This window comes from Hyperolius riggenbachi, chromosome 8, assembly GCF_040937935.1.
Source record: "Hyperolius riggenbachi isolate aHypRig1 chromosome 8, aHypRig1.pri, whole genome shotgun sequence".
NCBI lineage: Eukaryota > Metazoa > Chordata > Amphibia > Anura > Hyperoliidae > Hyperolius > Hyperolius riggenbachi.
In genome coordinates this window covers 99960916-99979486 of record NC_090653.1, presented here as the reverse complement: position 1 = coordinate 99979486, position 18571 = coordinate 99960916, and the positions used below count along the sequence as shown (strand labels likewise).

The 18571-nt window shown below is 43.2% G+C and overlaps 1 protein-coding gene across 5 annotated transcripts in view; it reads right to left on the bottom strand.

The window, feature by feature from the left end:
• The window catches only part of DOCK11 (dedicator of cytokinesis 11), a 404878-nt gene that overhangs the window by 102803 nt on the left and 283504 nt on the right, over positions 1-18571 (bottom strand). For all 5 annotated transcript variants that reach the window (XR_011023561.1, XM_068250928.1, XM_068250930.1 and 2 more), the window contains 3 exons: positions 10054-10269; positions 4463-4520; positions 2197-2303 (listed from right to left, as the gene is read on the bottom strand). Coding sequence is in view for 4 of the 5 variants with exons in the window: in XM_068250928.1 (XP_068107029.1) it covers positions 2197-2303; positions 4463-4520; positions 10054-10269 (381 nt within the window). In the remaining variant the exon portion in view is untranslated. The remainder of the gene's footprint in view (positions 1-2196; positions 2304-4462; positions 4521-10053; positions 10270-18571) is intronic.

The window sequence follows — 18571 nt, the reverse complement described above, 5'->3', positions numbered from 1 at the left end:
CCTCTCCTCCCCTTACTATCTCCCCTCCTTTTCCTGTGTACTTCTCTTTTTCCTTTCTCTTCCCCACAGGTTCTTCTTTTTTCCCACGTTTTCATTCCTTTCCACCCTTTAATTGCCCATATGATTTAGTACACTAAGATGATCACAACTGGTACCTACATTATTTATTTGCTCTTTTCTTTCAAACCCTTCTATATATTCTCCTGCATCCTCGAAGTAGATATTTCACCAAAACATATGTCAGGATGTCATCTTTTGTAACTGAGATAGGGACAAATATTCAAGTTACAATTCCAACCAAGGGCCTATGTCCATGGATGGGCTGTCTATAAGCATCATTTGGACAAAGAGGAAAGCTGTTTAGCAAGAGGGGTGAAAGCAGCCATGTATGTCAAACTGAAAAAAAAAACCTCTACCCAAACTGAAGAAGAACCATCCCTACTATCGCCCTTATTAAGTACACTTTTTTTACCCAAGTTTTCTCCTAGGTGATATTTTCACACCTTATCAATAAAATGCCTTTTAACCACTTCCGGATTCTCGGAGCGTATATACACGCCCCTGAATCCTGAAGTGTATTCCATGGAAACGGCCGCTCGTACGAGCGGCAGAGCGGCCGTTCCATGTCAGCTCACGGAGGGTGTCTCCATGAACACCCTGCGAGCCGATCGGCGGCTCGCAGGGTAAATGTAAACACACGGGGAAGACCTTCCCCGGTGTTTACATGTATACGGTGCTGCTGCGCAGCAGCGCCGTAGAGGAGATCGGTGATCCCCGGCCTCTGATTGGCCGGGGATCACCGGCATCTGATAGGCTAAAGCCTATCCCATCAGGCGCAGGACGGAAATCCGTCCTGCGCCGCTCACAGGGGGAGGGAGAGGGAGGGAAGGGGAAGGAGGCCAGGAAGCGCTGCGGAGGGGGGCTTTGAAGAGCCCGCCCCCCGCAAGCGCAAGCAGCCGGCGGCGATCAGACCCCCCCAGCAGGACATCCCTCTAGTGGGGAAAAAAGGGGGGAAGTCTGATCGGCCTGGCTGCTAGCTGATCGGTGCTGCGGGCTGGAGAGCCCACGCAGCACCGATCAGCACAAAATAGCGTGGTAGGGAAGTGGTTAAGCCACCAGCAAGCAAGAAAATACGGTACTCAGAATAATTTTGACAAAGACTTTTCACCCACATTCTGATACATTTTCAGTTGAAGAATGAGGTAAAGTTATTTTCACGAGGACATGAAAAATTGTATCCTAGGAGAAAACAGAGGAGAAAAAGTGAATTGAATAAGGGCCTATGGCCCATATGCAATTACCCTTTTCTCCTGAGTTTTCTCCTAGGTGATGCATATGGGCCTATGTGTCATCAAAAATACAATACTGCCTTATCATACTTGCCTAGACATAGTGAAGATAGTACACACCTAGACACCCAGTTAAAGGGGAACTTCAGCCTAAACAAACATACTGTCATTAAGTTACATTAGTTTTGATAATTAAAATAGATAGGTAATATAATCTCTTACCCACCCTGTTTTAAAAGAACAGGCAAATGTTTGTTATTTCATGGGGACGCCATCTTTGTCATGGGGGCAGCAATCTTTTTGGTTGAAAGGAGGTGACAGGGAGCATGAGACACAGTTCCAACTGTCCTGTGTTCTGTTCACCCCTCCCAGCTGTGTGTGCTAGGCTTCCAATCTCAAATTCAAAATAAAAAAACAAAACAGCAGAACAACAACATCAGAAATCCCATCATGCTTTTCACAGCATCAGGGGAAAAATGCCTGAGCAGTTTTGTTCTGTGCAGCTAAAAATGAGGCTTGGGTAAGAAAAACAAATTTCTAATGCTGTGAAACTGTTGAAGAAACACCAAGCCTTTTCAGTGCTGCTGAGTAGATTTTTAGTCTGGATGTTTACTTTAAGATTGTAGTAAGTGAATTGCCTAGATTAACAAGAATGTCTTCAAAGTTTCTGAAATTTATTGGAACTGATACAGTGCTTGGCTGGTGTGATAAAAGCTAAGGCACTTTAGTTTCTTTATAGCATGACTAAGATACATTAGAACCTTAAAAACATACTTCATGCAGTGCGGACTTCTTGAAAGATGAAGTGGCAGATTAACTTTGTTTGTGCAAGAGAAAAATGTGCGTGCAAAGATGGTCTTACTAAAATTACTGTATGCAATAGAAAGAGACAGCTTAATAACGTCACCTCACTGTAGTAGACATCAAGCATGCCAGCGTCTTCCTTCATGGCTGCCTCCTCATCAATGTTGGGTGTGATCTTCTTAAAAACAGAACAACCACTATGGAAGAGTTCTGAAAATATAAAATAAAATCCACTAGCATCATGATAAAGCATTCAGAGCAAATAAACTGGCAGACGAGATGTTAGAAACTAAACAGACTATTTGGATACATGACAAATGGTAATGGCTTCATCCAGATACAAAGCAGCTATGCATGTTAAGATACACTTTCCATGTGGTCTAATATAATGTTGGACCCATCATGGGAGTAAGTTGTGAAAAATAAGAGTTGTAGAACAATAATAAAAATAGTGTGGGTCGCCTTTAATTTTCATTATTGTTCGTCATATGTATGAACTGATTTATAAAGCTTTTCCATTGGAGAGATATTCTTAAGGTATTATCTTACTTTATTTATCAACTCATGACTTAAAATGAACCAGAGACAAAGCACCCTCATGTATTTTACCATATATATCAGTGGGAACATTAGAGAAAACACTACCTTGCTCTCGGTTTCATCCTTCACTACTCAGCCTGCTTGTCATTAGCCCTGATAAAATTCCCAACTGAGCATTCAGTCTGGCTTTGCTCAGGAATCATTAAAGCTGAGTCATTATAGCAGAGCCAGAAGGGGCAGGCTTCGGCTTATAAAGACATCAGAGAAGACAGACTCAGCTATAATGATTCTTGAGCAAAGCTAGACTGAATGCTCAGTCGGGGATTTTATCAGGGCTGTTAACAAGCAGGCTGAGCAGTGAAGGATGAAGCAGCAGAGAGCAGGGTAGGTGTTTTCTCTAATGTTCCCACTGATATATATGGTAAAATACATGTGGGTGCTTCGTCTCTGGTTCATTTTAAAGAGACATTGAAGTGAAAAAAAATTATGATAAAATGAATTGGTCGTGTAGTACGGATAATTACTAGAACATTAGTAGTAAAGAAAATATTCTAATATTTTTTTCAGTTATATAGTGTTTTTTATAACATTGCATCATTCTCTAATATTTGCAGTTTACACACTACTCAGCATTCTAAATGATTTTACAGAGCAGCCTACTTAACTTTTGACCTGTCCTCTGGAAAGAAAAAGAAAGTACAGTGACTGAGAGTTGAGATAACAAGCTTCAGAAGGCAGAGCTCTCTGCAACTTTGAAAGTCGTGGAGCTCAATGGCTCTTTTGCATAGAATTAGACTTATGCCTCTGTTCCTAATGTTTTATTTCTTAGCTGTACTACATTATATGATTTTTTTTGTTTTTTTAGCTTCAGTGTCTCTTTCACTCATAAATTATCTCTCCTATGGTTCGATGCATGAAGTTGTGGTAGTGTTGCTGTGTGCAGTTAGTAAACGGCACTATTACCATTACTACTGTCAGCAGGTTACAACGAGTGACACTTTTAGTGCCACTCGTGGTGCTAGAGTCTGTGGGCTTGGTTCACAAAGCCGTGCTAACTGTTAGCACGCTCGTAAAAAAAACATTATCACGCCTAAACTCAGTGTAGGAGTGATAAAACAAACTTGCGTGCAAATTTTTGCACGTAAATTTTACGCGCGCAAAGTTTATGCGTGCAACGCCATTAAACCCTATGCGACGTTTCGTGCGCACCAGACTTTGCGCGTGTAAAACTTTACGCGCAAAGCGTTGCGCGCAAGATTTTCCCTCAAAGCGGTGCAAACCTACTTAGTGCAATGCTTATCACGCCCAAAAGTCTTTAGGCGTGCTAACTAGGTTAACACCACTTTGTGAATCAAGCCCCATGAGTGTTACTATGGTAACGGCATTACTAATGCGCTCTACTGGAAGGAAGACGGGCGGCACCATTACCTCTTCCCTACTGGCATACTTTTAACTTTTAAGTGCATTCCATCTGTGGGGTACATTGTGACTTAAGGCCCCTCATGTGAGTTTTTGCTTTTACATTTTAAATATATATTAATGTATGATGCTCTCACAATAAAAAACAGTCTGCACTTAGACCTTTTTTTATTTTATTCTTATAATGCTGATATTCTGCCCTCCTTGCCAGTGACATCGTTTCCCTTATGTGTGTCTGAAGAGCCACCAAAGCGCATGCTAATCCCTGCATAACATTTTTACTATTGATAAACTAAGCATCAGCATATTGTGCACATCTGTTTGCAAGTCTTACAAAATACTGATCTGACGACATAGCACTAGAAGATCCGTACTTTATATGAGTTCAATATATGTGTCATTTTTCTTACTTTTTCTATAAAGGAACTCAGCAACCAATGCAGCTACGTGGATGGAACACATTGCAGCCTGAAAAATTAAATAAATGTACAGTTAGACCAGTACTTTATCAAAGCCAAGCAATTTACCTTTAAACCCAATCTACACCATGGGACATTGAAGCGATCCGGCGGCTCGATTAGCCGCCGGATCGCCTCTTCCGCGTGCCCGCCGCGTCCCCGCTCGCTGCGCGTGCGCCGCATTCGATTCCCCGCTCGTCCCCGCCGGCGCCGCTTATCTCCCGCACGATTCCCTGCCATTGTCCCCTCGCGGGGATCGAGCAGGGAATCGGCGGTGCGAAGATCCGTCCTGCCGGATCTTATCAATCGAGCCGCATTAGCGGCTCGATTGATAAGGAGCATCGCGGCCGCATCTACGCGCGTAGATGCGGCTTTAGACCTCTAATCAGAGATAACAGGTGCAGTCTTTTTTGGCATTCTGATAGTTATACAGGGGGGCAGAGGAGGTTCCATGGTAGGAGAAAAGGACATGGGGGGGGGGGGGGGGGCTGAATCACACGGTGGGGGGAGGGGAGCTGAGGATAAATGGGGGGAATGGAGGGCAAATGGGGTGGAGACAAATGGGGGCAGAGGAGGACAAACGGGACAGAAGGGGACACACTGGCGACAGAAGTGAACACAATTGGGACACATGGTGACAAAAGGGGACACAGGAGGACACACGAGGACACAATAATTGGGGAAGAACTACTACAAGACACCCCTGTACCATGGACACACCAGGCTTATGATATATATTTTCCCTGGTTTTTGTCCACTAAACCTAGGTGTGTCTTATATACCAAAATGTCTTATATGCCAAAAATATGGTTTATTCACCATGATAGTGGTTTAGATAGTCTTATCATTAGTATACTTCAGTATTAGAAAAAGGTTAGGAAAATCTGCTGTATTAATAATTAGGGATGCTCGGTAAATTACGCGGAATTGTTAATTCCGTGATTCCGGCTGGAATTAGGTCAATTCCGATAGTCGGAACGGAATTACTAAACCTCTCAAACGGAATTCCGCGGAATTCTCTCTCTCTCTCTCTCATAGGGAATTGCAGTTTTTCAAAACAGCTTATATACCTTTGCCAGGATTTGAACCCAGGTCTCAGTGTGTAGTAGGTATCTGTCTTACCCTCTAGACCACCAACCACACTACATGCTAAAGCTGGCCTTTAATGTACCATTATGATCAATTGGGTAAGGGTAAGACAGATACCTACTACACACTGAGATCTGGGTTCAAATCCTGGCTAAGGTACGTAAGGTGGCTTTTAAAAAAGTACAAATCCTTAATCATGCTACTTTTTCTATTCAATTGATCATAATGGTACATTAAAGGCCAGCTTTAGCATGTAGTGTGGTTGGTGGTCTAGAGGGTAAGACAGATACCTACTACACACTGAGACCTGGGTTCAAATCCTGGCAAAGGGATATAAGCTGTTTTGAAAAACTGCAATTCCCTACAAGAAGATGGATGGATGGATGAAGGAGGAGGAGGAGAATGCGGGATTCCGCAGAACAGCTCCGGAATACCGCCGGAATTAAACGGAAACGGAATTTCGGATCAGCGGGATGCGGAATTACCGCGGAACAGGAAATTGCAATTCCGAGCATGCCTATTTATAATGTGACCCAGTCAGGCCTGGGTTTGTTGATGGATCACAGAGGCTTCATCCTTATAAGGTTTGCTATGCTTTTCTTCTATCATATTGGATTGAATTTACAAATAATCTACAGTATAAACCACAACATAACAGAAATAACGATGTGATAAGTCTGTACTCAGAGGTTATTCATTACAACAAAAGGAAACAAGCCATGATTTACAAGCAGCTGGGCAGCTGTTACCACTGTTAAAGCACAATGACATTTTTGTTACAAAATGCATAGATAAATGTTGGGCAATTGTTCTTATAATTTAATGATTATTAAAAATTATTTTTACATATCCCTTTACGGCCACTTATGAATTCCCCAAAGTGATTGTTAACTCAAATAGCACTATTTTCTTTTTCCTATTACAAACATGGTACAGCAAAGCCCCAGTTATCTGGAACTCAGGCAACCGGTAGTCTCAACTAACCGGCATTGCTTAAGGGATAACGTTGACTTTGGTTTTGGGATGTTTGCACCAATTTAAATACTTACCGAGCCTCCAGCGACATCTTGCAGCCTTCCTCTTGATCTTAGTGGGCTCCTAGCAGCGTCTAATGTCTGTGCATTGCTCCCGGAGTGTCATGTGACTCGATGTGGGTCAGGCGACATGCCAGCTCCTGTGCACAGGGGAAGCCAGAAACCGCTAGGGGCAAGAGGAAGGCTGCAAGATGTCACTGGCGCCTCGGTGAGTATTTTGGGGGGAGGTTTGTGCTTTTGATGCCAGTTGCTCAAGCAACCAGCAACCACATGAATCCGGCATCAGGCGATCCCCGCTGGTGCCGGATACTGGAGATTCAGCTATATCTGTATTGTCTTTGCTGTATGGACAGCCTAGAAATTCTTCATGCACAGCTGCTTACTGCAATCAGGTCAGTAAAATACTGCATTCTGTACGTTAGCCCTTTTTTTTCTCTTAATTAGTAAGATTTTCACTTAATTCAGTAAGATTTTCACACATGCCGTAATAGTTTGGCAATTTACCAAAAGCCATGGCTTAAGTTTACCAAGATCTGCTCGGTAAAAAAGTACAAGTGTAACCAGCTGTGGAGTAGGTCTTGGCACCAAGCTGCTTTTGTTATGGTGATGTTCTCCCACTGCTGGTCAGAGCTGTGATGATTCTTCAGGTGCAAGTGGTTTGCCTAGAACATGAGCCCTTCCTTTGCAAGGTGCTGCTTTTGACTATGAAAGCATACAAGAGTAAAAAGGCATCCCTTTAGATGTGCATGCTGCCTGTAGTTCCTCTGATGCTCTGTTTCAGTTTCTTCCCTGTTCATGTCTAAAGGGTTAAAGGTGAAACCTCTATCAATGTGCCTTGCTCCTGTATGTCATGTTTCGATTATTTTCTGATGCAGCAGTACATTGGTATCAATAGAAAGAGTAGTTAAAGGACCACTATCGCAAAAAAATATAAAATGTAAAATACAGGTAATAACATACAAATAAAAAGTACATTTCTTCCAGAGTAAAATGATCCATAAATGACTTTTCTCCTATGTTGCTGTCACTTACAGTAGGTAGTAGAAATCCGACAGGACAGACAGGTTTTGGGCAAGTCCATCTCTACATGGGCGATTCTCAGCATGGCCTTTATTCTTTATAAAGATTCTACCTGAAAATAATTTATACAAAGATGGTGGCCATCTTCCCTGCTGACCTCACACTTTTTTGGCAGTTGGACGGAGCAACTGCCATTCGCTAAGTGCTTCTGAAAATAAAGAAACCCCGGAGAATCCCCCATGAGGAGATGGGCCACTCCAGAACCTGTTTTGGTACTGTCAGATTTCTACTGCCTACTGAAGTGACAGCAAAATAGGGGCAAAGTAATTTATGGCTCATTTTAATCTGGAAGAAATGTACTTCTTATCTGAATGTGTTTACAAGCGTTTTACATTTTTTTTTTAATTTTCACGATAGTGGTCCTTTCAGACAGGGTGGATCCTCCTATTGGCTGGCTCCTTTTCCTTTCCATTTTCACAAATGGCTGTTTGTTAGTTACCGACAGCTCCAGGCTGAAGGTAAAATACCGACCGTCTCACTTGTTTTACGGCATGCTTTAATCTTTGTGAATTTATTGAGGTATTTACTGCAAAAGTTAGTTATATACCTCACTAGTCTGTAATTTTACTTTCCCATGCAGTGACAGTCTTAGTGAATTGACATTTGTCAAGACATGTGGTAAGGCTTTGTCAATTGAAGCCAAAGAGAAGAAGGTCTTGCTACTTATTTGCACAATCTGAATTAATCGATTGGCAGCAAACATTAAAACGCCATTCTTGACATTTTTTTTGTGAGGAACACTGTAGAATAACTGTTTTATATGCACAAAAAGTTAAGCCAACCTAAATAACATTTGTCATGACTTCTAGCAATGTTACGGGTTGAAATAATGGTATTTTTTCTCAACAAAAAAATCATATTTTAAGTTAAAATTCATCTTCCTCTAGAAAAAAAATGTTTTCAAAGCAGAATGGAAAAACAGAAGATCAGACTGATATCAATCAAGGTCCTGTAAAAAGGGGAAAAACTAATTAAGCCTACCTTGTACAAAGAGGGAAGTGATAAGAAACTAGTTATCTCTGACAGTTAGTGATTTCAGTTCATAGTTTAGGGTGAGACATCACAACAGGCTGATAAAACCATCAGCAAGATGGCAGACAAAAAAGACAGCAAAAATAAGCTATAGGAAAAAGCAGTGTCAAAGCAATAGGATTCGCAGAGGGAGTAACTGCATCGGGGCCCCGCCATCAGAGGGGTTCATTAGGAGCCCTTTGTTAAAGCGGTATTGTCACCATAAAAATCAAATTTCAACAGCAACTGGTCTGAGTGTATTAAGTGATAAAGATGCTAATCCTGCATTCAAAACTTTTTTTTGCTGTTATGGTTTGGCGTTATCACATACTTTAGGAGCACCGGCCCTAGTGCCAAAAAGTTGAATGCTGGGAGTTATTTTGGATGCTGGGAGTTCTTTTTATCTATAATATATTCCTCCTCTTCCATTTATTTCCCTGCCTAGTTGATCCCTTGTGTTTACAAGCAAGGCTGAGGTGACTCAGTGATTGGATGTGTAAATAAAAAAAAGACTCTGGGAGGAGGGCAGCTAATGAATACACAATGAACAAGAGAAAGGAGGGGGGGGAAGAGTCAGGGAGGATATGATGTCAGCATTAGCTTGGCAAGATGGCCACTGCCTAGACTAGGATTTTCTGCTTTTCCTTTCTAAAATTCACTGGAATTATTACGTGGATAGCACAATACATCTGTTATGTAAGTAGAAGTAGTATTTATCTACTTATATATGTGTTTTTTATTTCTAGGTTAGCATGGGTGTCGCTTGTTCTTTAACTGTTGTATTAGTCCTTCACTGATGCTATGCTGGTAGTTATTGTCTCTATATTTGCTATGAATAGTGGTAATCATTAAACTGTTCCTCTCCTATGCTAAAAGGACACCTTTGCTGATAGAGATATGGAGGTTGCCATATGTACTTCCTTTAAAACAATACCAGTTGCCCAGCAGTCCTGCTGATCTATTTCGTTGCAGCAGTATCTGGATCACACAGCTGCTTGTTCTGGCTCTTTTGCTAAAAGCATTAGAGGCAGAGGATTAGCAGGACAGCCTGAAATCCGGTATTGTTTAAACGGAAATAAATATTGCAGCCTCCATATCCCTCAAGTCACCCATCTAGCCATGGGCATAAGTATTACCATAGAGCTCTTATAGTGCAACAGATAGGCAAGACCCAGTCCAGCATCTAGTCAGTTCACTGCTTTCATAATTTGCTTTGTCCTCCAATCTCTAGTATCCTGACACAGTGGCACTGCCCTTGTCAGCAATAACCTTTTTTTACGCTTTATTGACTGCCAGAATGCTTGGTTATAGCTTTTTGCAAAACTTTACCTCTGACAAGTCTCCATTCTTGGTATGGATTTTGGCCATGCTCTCCAGCCAAGTCTTCCTAAGCTCTGGGGTACTTGCATAGGACTTGGCCAAACTGTACTGAAGATCTATGAGCATTTCTGGATCCTTCTCGTGCTCTTTCATCTGAGATGTTGCCATAATGACAGTACGGATTCGTTTTGTTAGATCTTTGACTTCGGAAGGAAAAGCAGTGGCCTGTAGGGAGAGAAATCTTTAATTGAAGCAGAAACAACATACACTATGTGTGGTCCATAACTATGCAGACAGCATAGGGTAAACACAGAAGCTTATTAAAAAACTGTCTAAATTAATGGTGCCAGAGCATTGCAAGATACCTTGAGAAGATTAACCACCTTAGCGGTATGGACGAGCTCAGCTCGTCCATTACCGCCAGAGGGTGCCGCTCAGGCCCTGCTGGGCAGATTCTCTCCAAATAAAAAGCAGCACGTCAGTAATGTATAGCTCTTTTATTAAAAAAAATACAAAGAGATAGCCATAACAGCGACAGACGCTGTTTCGGACAAGGTCCTTCCTCAAGCTGTATCAGGCTCTCTCTGAAATACAATCCAATTGCTACTCCTATATATACTAGCTGTCAAAACGACATAACCAATCAGGATGCAGGATATATGGAGGACCTGATGGGGAACTGCAAGAAAGCCAAGTAAGCTACACCCACTAAGATGAAGAGCCAATCGCCGTCAGACCCAATAATTCAAATATTCCCTTACCTCCTCCTTCCAACTGACAAAAATGTGGAGGACCTGATGGGGAACTGCAGCTCACTCCCCGTGTGCCATGCCAAAACACTTCCTGGAACGTCATGGTGACATCATGACGTACGCATTGACGCATGCGTAAACGTAAATATACGCGTCAAAAAATCCGCATGATGACATGCGTACAAGTGTCTGCGCATGCGTAAAAATGTCCGCATGAATCCCAAAAGTGGGAAATAGAAAAAATGCAAAAAGGCACAATCAACATGTACACAAGTATAGAGCGTACAATATGCAAAGTGATGATGGCTTGACAATAGGGGATATCAAAGACCATGCTAACCTACATTAGCCAAAATATGTTCACCCATAAAAAATTAATGGTTGAAAAATGGGCCTATCTGTGACTATCAGAAATCAAAACACAGGTTCCCCCATATCATATCTGCATCCCGACCACATAAAAGAGACACACATTACAAATATTAAAGCCATAGATATAAACCAACAACCACTTACACTAAAAAAGAAAGAGATTGTGGATCACAATGTATCACAAGCATGCCACCCCCCAACCTCCACCCATAACCAAGCTAGACCAAGTATCGAAGACAACGGAGTTAGATACAAAAAGAGAGATCATAGTCCCTGTTCAGTCCACTATTACCCAATGCTCCCAGGCGTTTAATCCAGAAAGCTTCCCTCCTGAGAAGATCCTTCGCTCTATTCCCCCTAAAGTCGCTGGGAACCCCATCTATGACTTGAACTCTCAGTTGCGAGACCGTGTGGCGGCACACAGTAAAATGCTGAGAAACAGCTTGTTCCATATTAAGTGTTCTAATAGCAGATTTGTGAGAGGAGATACGCTCGCGCAGCCGTTGTGTGGTTTCACCCACATATACCAACCCACAAGGGCATCTAAGCAAATATACAACATATGAAGAATCACAGGTGTAGAGGCCCCGTATAGAGAACCTCTCACACCTGGATGGATGCGCGAACGTATCTCCCCTCACAATGTGGCTGCATAAATGGCAGCCTAAACACGGGAAAGTGCCCCTTCTAGAGGTCACCGCAGGGATAACAGGCCTAGATTTAATTTTATCTCTCACTGTAGGGGCCCGCTTAAATGAAAAAAGGGGCGGATAGCGGAACTCCTCAATATGAGGAAAGGATTCTTTCAAGAGGCCCCAATGTTTCCTCACAATAGACCCCAGCTGATTGCTGCAGGTATTGTAGCGGGAAACAAAGGGGAGTCTTGGCCCAGAAGAACGTTTCCTACGTGAAGGCAATTCATCTAAGGTATATTCAGGATAACCTCTACGCCTAAACTTATCCCTCATTTCCACAATACGGGTCTCCCTGACGGCAGGATTCGAGACAATCCTCCTGACTCTACCCAACTGGCCACCCGGAATATGTTCACGGGTAGACTTAGGATGAAAGCTGGTAAATTCCAGCAAAGAATTTCGGTCAGTTGGTTTGACAAATAGATCAGTTTGGAATGTCATTCCAGAATGGATTACCATAGTGTCCAAGAAGGCAACACGATCGGGGTGCACATGCGCCGTCAACCGGATCCTCGGACAGCTCTCATGAAGATCATTAAGGAAGACCGCCAGGGCCTCCTGGGGCCCCCTCCATACGCAAAATATATCATCGATATATCGTAACCAGCACACAACATGCCTACGATAATATTCATGAGTGTAAACAAATGCCTCCTCATAGAGGCCCATATAAAGGTTTGCGTAGGAGGGGGCCACATTTGATCCCATGGCGGTCCCCCTGCACTGTTGATAGTATACGCCCTCAAAGACAAAATAGTTTTCTTCCAATATAATCTTAAGTAGAGAAATAGCAAATTTTCTCTGCCCCTCAGAGAGATCCGATTGGGTAAGTAAGAACCAATCCACAGCCTCTACACCCCCATCGTGTGGGATGGAGGTGTAGAGGCTTTCTACATCAAGAGTTACCAAATAAAAATCAGAAGATCCGACATTCAACAACTTCAACTTATCAAGGAACATGGTTGTATCCTTGAGATATGAATCTAATAATACAACAAACGGTTGCAATAACTTATCCAAAAATTTGGCCAAAGGGACAAAAATTGAACCTACCCCAGCCACAATGGGTCTCCCCGGTGGCTGGAGTAGGTTCTTATGGATTTTCGGTAGCGTATAGAATTGGGGGGTTGCAGGGTGGTCACATAGTAGAAACCTACACATATCCTCATCTATGATATTTCTAGAATAGGCCTGATCTAAGGCAGTCTGTATTCTTCTGCGTATATGGTGAATAGGATCACCAGTTAGTCTCTTATAGACATCAGATTGACTCAATTGAGAGGAAATTTCATCCTTATAGTAGCTCGTATCTAGGACCACCACTGCTCCCCCCTTATCAGCCACCCTAATAGTGATGTGAGAATTCGCCTGCAGTCTCTGAAGAGCAATCTTGTCAGATTGATTCATGTTGGACCTATATTGTAAATGTCCACTACGAAAATTGCGCTCCAGAGATTGTATATCTTCCAGAATTCTTGAAGCGAACATGTCAATTGCAGGGTTGCTTGGCGGAGAGAAAGAACTTTTATTTCTCAGGCCAAATTCTCTAGCTGAAAAAGTTCCCTCCTCAGAGGATCGAGGTCTAGACAAAAAGGAATTATTAGCGAAAAAAACTTTAAGTTTGACGTTGCGTAAAAAACGGAAACACTCTTGTTCAATGAGGAAAAAGTCAGGCGGATTGGTTGGACAAAATCCAAGGCCATGGTTCAATACTCGTAACTCCGTGTCATTCAGTTGATAACTGGATATATTTACAACTAACGGAGGGTCTGATTCTTTCGTTCTCTCAAGTTCATCCTGTTGGATGATGGCATGCGTACTCCGTCGTTGTTGTTTCCGCTTGAATCGCTTACCACCACGTCGTTTTTTCGTTGGGAGCCACCAGCAGCGCTATCATCAGACGACATCGGGGCATCAGTAGAATTATCACCTCCACCAGATCTAGGTGCCCGTTTAGATGTATGTGGAGGTTTCTTTGGTTTTGATACAGGAGGCCTTCTGCCTCTACCAAATGAGACTTTTTGCCACGCATACACAAAGCCAGACGTGTAGTCGTTACTATCTCTCTGGAACTTCTCTCTTTTCTCCACCTCTGCCATCGATTGATAGATCTCTAATTTCGATTTCAATTGCTCCTGGAAACCGGTAAATTCCTCCACAGACAGCAATGTTTTGAGGTCAGTACACATTTTGGCGATCTTATCATCCAAGGTGGACAACTCACGTTGTATTCTGATAACAAGATGTACCATGGCATCAAATGCCACCTTGTTCCAGATATGCTCCCACCCGGTACAGAACTCGCCATCTTTTGGAAATAACACTGGAGGCACATTGGCCCTCATCTGCCTTGGAATGCGTCCGACGCGGTGGTATTCCGCTAAAGTTTTGGCATGGATGTCGTAATCAATGCGTCTGCGATTGAGTTGTTCCAATTCTCTTTTCAGAAAGAGATGGTCTGGTTGTTGTAGAAAGGACACTCCTCCGGCAGCTTCAGACATAACTCGGATAGCTTGGTCATTGGTGTAAGCCAAGGTAATAGCAGCAAGGCTTCCTTCTGTGTCACCCATGGTGCCAAGGTCGTGGGCCATAGACATAGAAACTTGCTTACTTGGCTTTCTTGCAGTTCCCCATCAGGTCCTCCATATATCCTGCATCCTGATTGGTTATGTCGTTTTGACAGCTAGTATATATAGGAGTAGCAATTGGATTGTATTTCAGAGAGAGCCTGATACAGCTTGAGGAAGGACCTTGTCCGAAACAGCGTCTGTCACTGTTATGGCTATCTCTTTGTATTTTTTTTAATAAAAGAGCTATACATTACTGACGTGGTGCTGTGGACTTCTCGTGTTGGACTTTGCTGACCCTCTGAGGGCCATTGGGTCTTTCCACTCTAGCACACGTCTGTCCCCATTCGGGTGCTGGTCTATCCAGTTTCCAAATAAAAAGCAGCACACGCAGCCGGCACTTTGCCAGCCGCGTGTGCTGCCTGATCGACCGCCGCTCTGCGGCGATCCGCCGCATGCAGCGGCGAAAGAGGGTCCCCCCAGCCGCCCGAGCCCTGCGCAGCCGGAACAAATAGTTCCGGCCAGCGCTAAGGGCTGGATCGGAGGCGGCTGACGTCAGGACGCCGGCTGACGTCCATGACGTCACTCCGCTCGTCGCCATGGCGACAAGGAAAGCCAAACAAGGAAGGCTGCTCATTGCAGCCTTCCTTGTTAATTCTGATCGCCGGAGGCGATCGGAATTATGCTTCAGGAGCGCCCTCTAGTGGGCTTTCATGCAGCCAACTTTCAGTTGGCTGCATGAAATAGTTTTTTTTTTTAATTTAAAAAAAAACATCCCGCAGCCGCCCTGGCGATCTCAATAGAACGCCAGGGTGGTTAATGAGCACTGATATATCTACCCAACATTGAGAAAAGCTGAGGTCAGACGAAACGTCTACCTGTAATATTTATTGTGTTCAATAAAAGAGCTGTGTGCTGCAACTCCCCGCTTCCTTCCTATATGACATAGAGGGATTGGGCACCCTCAGTTGCATGCATACACCACTGTTGCACTTGTGGAAGCTGCTGACTCCCCCTGGACTATATATATATATATATATATATATATATATATATATATATATATATATACACATATACACATATATATATATATATATATATATACACATATATATATATATATTTATACTTTTCCCCTGGTTTTTGTCCTCTAAACCTAGGTGCGTGTTGTGGTCCGTCTTATAGTCTGAAAAATACGGGTAGGTGAAAAAGTACTGTCAAATTATTCTGAGTATTTTCTTGCTTGCTGGTGGTTTATGGTGCAGTATGTCACAGATAGGAGAAGCAAAATAATATAAACAGAGGGTACTCACAAAGGGAGGTTGCAAAGGGGCAACTAACCACTGCAGGCAGGTGGAGATCAATAAACCTGACTCCACTTGGGGGTCCACTTTTCAAGGGAAAAGCCCTAGGGGCCCGTAAACGCGGTCCAAGGATACCCCCTACCCTGAGCCAGCACGAGTTATACAATGCAGGATGAAAAGGCGCCCAGAGAACGATAAAATGAATTAATGTCTTGCTGACCGCTCCATGTCAATTGGCGTGAACGCGGCGGCAGCCCCAGGATCACTCCACGCCGATTGTCCTGAATGGCTCTGGGCGGTGATTGGAGGGAATCGCGCGCGCCGATGCACGCGCATCCCCGATCGAGTGACGGAGCTCTGCTCCACCTTCAGTCTCCCAGCGGCGATTGCCCCTCAGAGACTGTTAGACATCACAGCGCTGCGATCTGAGGCAGCGCTGTACAGAGGACAGCCATGTCACTCGGCTGTCCCCTCCAGAGGCACAAAGACAATCCTATGAAGCCTATGACAGCCAATCACACTGATTGGTTGGCGGGGGAAGGGAGGGAGGGGGGAATTATAAAAATAATAATTAAAAAAAGGGAAATTGATTTAAAAAAATATTAAGATAAATATTTATTAAAAACAAAAAATACTTGCAGCGATCTTAGCCCACCAACCGAGAGCTCTGTTAGTAGGAAGAAAAGGGGAAGGGGGGAGGGGAATCATTTTTGCTATGTTCTGTCAGTTACAGCAATAAAATCTAACAGGTTTCAGACTAATCCATCATCTCATGAGGGAATCTCAATATTTCCTTTATCTATATATAAAATCGTGTGTGTGTGTGCGTGTGTGTGTGTGTGTGTGTCTGTGTGTGTGTGTCTGTGTGTCTGTGTGTGTGTGTGTGTGTGTGTGTGTGTGTGTGTGTGTGTGTGTGTGTGTGTGTGTGTGTGTGTGTGTGTGTGTGTGTGTGTGTGTGTGTGTGTGTGTGATGATAGGTTCTGGGGGCCTCGCAGCCCCCCTGCACACCTGGGCGGAGCTAAAAACAGCAAATCAGATTTCACCCATTCAAGTCAATGGAAATAATGTAAAAGGCTGCCATTCTCACAGTAATCAAGCCTGAGTCCCCACACTTGGCACAGTTGGTCACTTGGTGACCAAGGTTACAAATCCAGGAAAAAACGGGCGGAGCATAAAACAGCCAATCAAAATTCAGCCATTAATTTTAAATGGGAAAATGTAAACTGCAGCCATTCTTACACTGTTAATCGCAGGGTTCTCAAACTTGCCACACTTGGTCACTGGGTGAATGAGATTGAGATTCAGGGAAGTGGGTGGAGCCTACAACAGCCAATCAAAATTTACCTATTGCGTTTAAAGGGGAATATTTAAACTGCTGCCATTCTTACACTGTTTATGGCAGAGGCTTCAGACTTGCTACAGTCAGTCATTGGGTGACTGGGGCCCAAATTCACTAAAGGGGCTGGGCCACAAACAGCCAATCAGATTTCTTTGCTGGATAAACTTCTTCCATTCACACATTTTTGATGCCAGGAACCTGAAAGCTCACAAAATTGGTCATTGAGTGACTGTGTGACAAGGTTACACAAAGTGGGCGGAGCCAAAAACAAATTTTACTGGGAAAATATAAACTGCAGCCATTCTTACACTGTTAATGGCAGGGTTGTCAAACTTTGCACAGTTGGTCATTGGGTGAATGAGATTAAGATTTTGGAAAGTGGGTGGAGCCTACAACAGCCAATCAAAATTCAACTTTTGATTTTCAAAGGGAATATTTAAACTGCTACCATTCCTATACTGTTAATAGAAGATGCCTCAAACCTGGTACAGTTGGTCACTGGGGTTCAAATTCAGAAAGGGGTGGAGCCACAAACAGCCAATCAGATATACAAAGTATTGATACCAAGGACCCCAAAGCTGATAAACTTGGTAATTGAGTGACTATATGTCAAGGTTACAAAAAGTGGGCGGTGCCAGAAACTTAATTTTTTACATGGCAGGGTTCCCAAACTTGACACAATTGGCCACTGGGTGCCTGGGATTATTATTCAGAAATGTGGGTGGAGCCTACAACAGCCAATCAAAATTCACCTATTGATTTTCATGAGGAATATTTACATCGCTACCATTCTTACACTCTTAATGGCAGAGGCCTCAAACCTGATACAGTCAGTAATTGGGTGACTGGGGACCAAATTCACTAAAGAGGGTGGAGCCACACACAGCCAATCATAGTTGTTAGATTGATTTCACCCATTCTGTTATTGGCAGGGTTCTCAAACTTGACACAGTTGGCCACTGGGTGACTAGGATTAATATTCAGGAAAGTGGGTGGAGCGTACAGCAGCCAATCAAAATTAATCTTTTGATTTTCAAGGGAAATATTTACATTGCTGCAATTCTTGCACTGGTAATGGCACAGATTATTATACAGATAAATGGGTGGGGCCTAAAAAAGCCAATAAAAATTCACCAGTTGATTTTCAAGGGGAATATTAAAATTGCTGCTATTCTTGCACTGTTAATGGCACAAGCCTCAAACCTGATACAGTTGGTCATTGGGTCACTGGGGTTCAAACTCAGAAAAGGGGATAGAGCAGGCATGGGCAAACTTGGCCCTCCAGCTGTTGAGGAACTACAAGTCCCACAATGCATTGCAGGAGTCTGACAGCCACAGTCATGACTCATAAAGGCAAATGCATTGTAGGATTTGTAGTTCCTTAACAGCAGGAGGTCCAAGTTTGCCCATGCCTGGGATAGAGCCACAAATAGCCAATCAGATGTTTTTCATTTCACTGGTAAAATACAAATTATTGATTCCAAGGACCCAAAGC